This window comes from Cryptotermes secundus, unplaced genomic scaffold, assembly GCF_002891405.2.
Source record: "Cryptotermes secundus unplaced genomic scaffold, Csec_1.0 scaffold1437, whole genome shotgun sequence".
NCBI lineage: Eukaryota > Metazoa > Arthropoda > Insecta > Blattodea > Kalotermitidae > Cryptotermes > Cryptotermes secundus.
This window is the reverse complement of record NW_019731298.1, coordinates 382,024-386,092: the sequence shown is the minus strand read 5'-3', so window position 1 is coordinate 386,092 and position 4,069 is coordinate 382,024. Positions and strand designations below refer to the sequence as shown.

The 4,069-nt window shown below is 41.2% G+C and overlaps 1 protein-coding gene across 4 annotated transcripts in view; it reads right to left on the bottom strand.

The window, feature by feature from the left end:
• Positions 1 to 2,978: 2,978 nt before the first annotated feature.
• LOC111867011 (UPF0389 protein CG9231) overlaps positions 2,979 to 4,069 on the bottom strand; it is a 4,941-nt gene continuing 3,850 nt past the window's right edge. For all 4 annotated transcript variants that reach the window (XM_023856466.2, XM_023856468.2, XM_033752515.1 and 1 more), the window contains exon 4: positions 2,979 to 3,754. In XM_023856466.2, coding sequence (XP_023712234.1) covers positions 3,535 to 3,754 — 220 coding nt within the window. In that variant the 3' untranslated portion in view covers positions 2,979 to 3,534. The remainder of the gene's footprint in view (positions 3,755 to 4,069) is intronic.

The window sequence follows — 4,069 nt, the reverse complement described above, 5'->3', positions numbered from 1 at the left end:
GGGGGGGGTTTCGAACGTGGGCCCAAAGGGCGGTAAGTAACGGAATACGGGCTTACCGAGCTGTTTGACCCCACTCAGGTAGGGTGAGGCCCCTACCTTGCCAAATTAACTTCCACCAAATAAAAAGGATACGGCGGAACGGAGTTTGGGCCCCTCCGGAGTGGACGTGGGTAGTGAGGACCTTCCACTAGCTCCACTGTATTTTATTTATATTATGCCAGCAATAAACGCAACTGTATTTTATTTATATTATATCAGCAATAAACGCAACTGTATTATGTGTAAAATGAGACGGGCAGTAATGGCCTACCCGGCCCATTAGGATCCCCCACCCCCGTAGCAACCAATTCGTAACATAGTGTAGAAGACATCGTGAAATACCACCTGCACTATCGCAAGGTGAATGCACGTTGGGTACCACACACTTTGACGGACGTGAAGAAAATGGTGCACATGCAAGCTGCCAGTTGTCTCCTACAGCAGTTTGAAGATGATGGTGATGCATTTTTGAAGTCTATAGTGACCACCAATTAAACGTGGGTGCACTACTTCATTCCCAAGTCCCAGCAGTTATCATGCGAGTTGCAGCATACCAGTTCTCCCAAACTCAAGAGAGCGCGGAGGAGCCATTTGGCAAGAAAAGTGATGGCAACGTTCTTCTGGGACTGGCAGGGGGGTTATCCATGTAGACTTTCTGACAGATGCCAAAACAGTCAATGCAGCTTATTACTCAGACCTCCTGGCAACAGAATTGAAGGAAAAGATCCGATCCAAGCGGATAGCCTTCCTTCAAGACAATGCACACCCCCATACAGCCAAAACAACAATGGAAACCCTCCAGAAATTGAAATGGAACCTTCTGACACATCCGCCGTACAGTCCCGATTTGGCCTCAAGTGATTTCTACCTGTTCGGAAGGCTCAAATCAGACTTGCACGGCATGTGGTTTGTGGACGATGCTGTCATCCAGACTGTTCGGGAGTAGATATGCCGCCAAACACAAGCCTTTTTTGAAAAGGGCATCAGGATGCTTCCAGAACGTTGGAAAAAATGTGTTGACTCTGGAGAGGAGTACGTTGAAGACTGATATGTTCATGTAAGTTTTTGGCAATTATGGTTTTTAAAAAAAAACATCAGTCCTGGTCATATTTGAACCACCTTGTACTTAGTTTTCTCTGTGTTTACCTCTAGACCACCCTCTTTAATTGCATCAATTAAACTTCGTGTGTTTTTCTTTATGGTATCTACATTACCACCCAGTAAATTCACATCATCGGCATAGGCCAACAGCTGATGTGTCTGTTTAATTTCAGTCCCACCTGGTTTCCCTGGACCTTCCTAATGGCATATTCTAAAGCAAAGTTGAAAAGGAGTGGCGATGAAGCATTTCCTTGTTTTAGACCATTCTGGATAGGAAATCTATCAGACAAATGTTTACCTACACGGACTTTACTATATGTTTCGTTTAAACACATTTTAATCAATCTAACTAGTTCCATGGGTATCCCAAACTCTATCAGAATATTGTACAATACTTCCCTCATAACTGATCATAGGCTTTCTTGAAGTCTGTGAATAGCTGATGTACTGTCTCATGATACTCCCATTTTTTCTCCAATATCTGATGAATGCAAAAGATCTGATCTGTAGCTGATCTATTCTGTCAAAACCCACACTGATGATCCCCAGTAATGTCATCTATATATGGACTTAACCTTGAGAGTAGAATACTGGATAAAATTTTGTATGAAGTTGATAGCAGTGATATCCCCCGATAATGATTACAGTCAGTTTTATCGCCCTTCTTGTGAACTGGTACAATAATAGACTCCTTCCACTGATCAGGCAATTTTTCCTTATCCCAAATAGAAGTAATCAGATTGTGGATCTTAGAACGTAATATTTCGCCTCCTGCTTAAAGAAGTTTTGCCAGAATTTGATCGCTACCTGGCGGTTTATACCGTTTCAATTTTGCAATAGCGCTTTCAACCTCAAAAGGGCTAGGATCAGGTATTAACGGCTCAGCTGTATGGATTTCTGTCTGCTTAACAGCACTGACCCTGTGTACATTCAATAACTGAGAGAAGTAGTTCCTCCACCTATTCAAAATGTTGTGGGAACTGGGGAAAGATGAAACGGCAAATGTAGAATACTGGAAGGTCTGAGGANTTCCCCAGTTAGGTTTATTTAAAAATTATTTTCAAGATTGCTGCTAAGGCAACTTTAACAAGGGAATGGTCCATTCCGACATGTCGAAACCTGCCCTGATTTTTTTTTTTCACTGCAAGAGTACACACAACAAAATCCACTGTCAAAATTTTAGCTGCTAATACGCACTGCAAGTATTTTTTAAAAATTGCTGAACATGGCCAATATTATAGCCTGCCAGACCCTTGGAGAAATGTCCACCCCTAGCAGAGCAGGGCAGTACGCAACATGGCTGACTCATAGCCTAGGCTTCCGGTGTATCGGTAGGGAGATAACACAGCACAAATGCATCATAATCTGACAAGTACACAGCTGGGGTTGTACAAACCTCTGGTACAAGCGGTTCCGCATACACAAAAAATGAGTAACTTCGGCAATTTTTAAAAAATACTTGCAGTGCGTATTAGCAGCTAAAATTTTGACAGTGGATTTTGTTGTGTGTACTCTTGCAGTGAAAAAAAAAAATCAGGGCAGGTTTCGACATGTCGGAATGGACCATTCCCTTGTTAAAGTTGCCTTAGCAGCAATCTTGAAAATAATTTTTAAATAAACCTAACTGGGGAAATGGAGAGAAAATTAATATAGTACTGTAACATAATTTGACTGACTGAAATTTAAAATAAATATATTTAAGCCCAAAACATTCCTTACAGAATTTAAGTTTGCTAGACACCCTTCTTACTTCTTGACATGGCACTTCAGGTTCTCATTGTGAAAATTCAGACTGTCGTCTTCTGTGTTGTGACACCATGTAGGCCTCCATGGAGGCAGCAGGTTCCAAAATGCTGTCTACAAACCTACATACCATGACTCAGAAGAGTACAACATATTTCCCATCAATGCGACAAATACTGGCTCAGTTCACCAGTTATACAAAAATTTTGCTTGCTCAACATTTCTGAACAAGATAAACTATGTCTGCCCAAAGACAGATAAAGACAAAAATAACACCATCTAATGTGACTATTTAACTTAAATAGTAGTAGTAATTGTTAGTGTGACGGACCAGAATGAAACAAACAAAAATGTCTGCCCAAGTTGTTATTTCTCTGAATCAGTCTGTTTCCCAACATACAAGACATAAAATATTGTCCCATATATTACATAGTATGTATACAAGATATCATTTACTGCTCCACATATGTGGAGAAATGAGAGATATTACAGAATAAATTCAAAGACTGTTCTGCTCATCATGGACAAGCAGATAAGTGGGTTTGCTGAACCCTGGTCATCCATCCCATTTTATTCTCAGCTGTCCATTCTGCAGATTGTACAGATAAAACACTGCTATAACAAAAATCGTATCAATACTTCATCACTGTATCACTGGGCAGACTTAGTAGCAGCTGCTTCTCTCTCATTAGCTGCTTGCTCACGTAGTTGCTTGTGGTATTCCATGCCTCGAAGAGCAAGGCTATCACCCTTCTGAGCAGCTTTTTTACCACTATACACTGCAGCCCCAGCCATCAAAGCTGTGGCAATCATCATGTAGATAGCAATCTTGACACGAGCCTTGTTCAGAGCTGCATCCAGTACTCCATGTCTGAGGACAAAAAGTTCACTAATGAGGCATGAGTAATGCTGAACCCCAAGGAAATATTAGTTTCTCTGCTGATCAAGAAAATTAATGTGTCATAGGACTATGCATGATATATCCCAAGGTTAAGGATAGAGATGGTTTCTGTATGTGAATATGCTGAATAAGCAGCCATGAAGAGGCCATGAGGGGTGAACCCTCTAGCTCTGGGATTGGGCAGGAACTGTGTAACTGACATAGCTTTCACACAACTGAAAATGCCCTCATTTCAATAATGCTTTGAGCCCCCCCCCCACTCTCTCTCTCTATATATATATATAT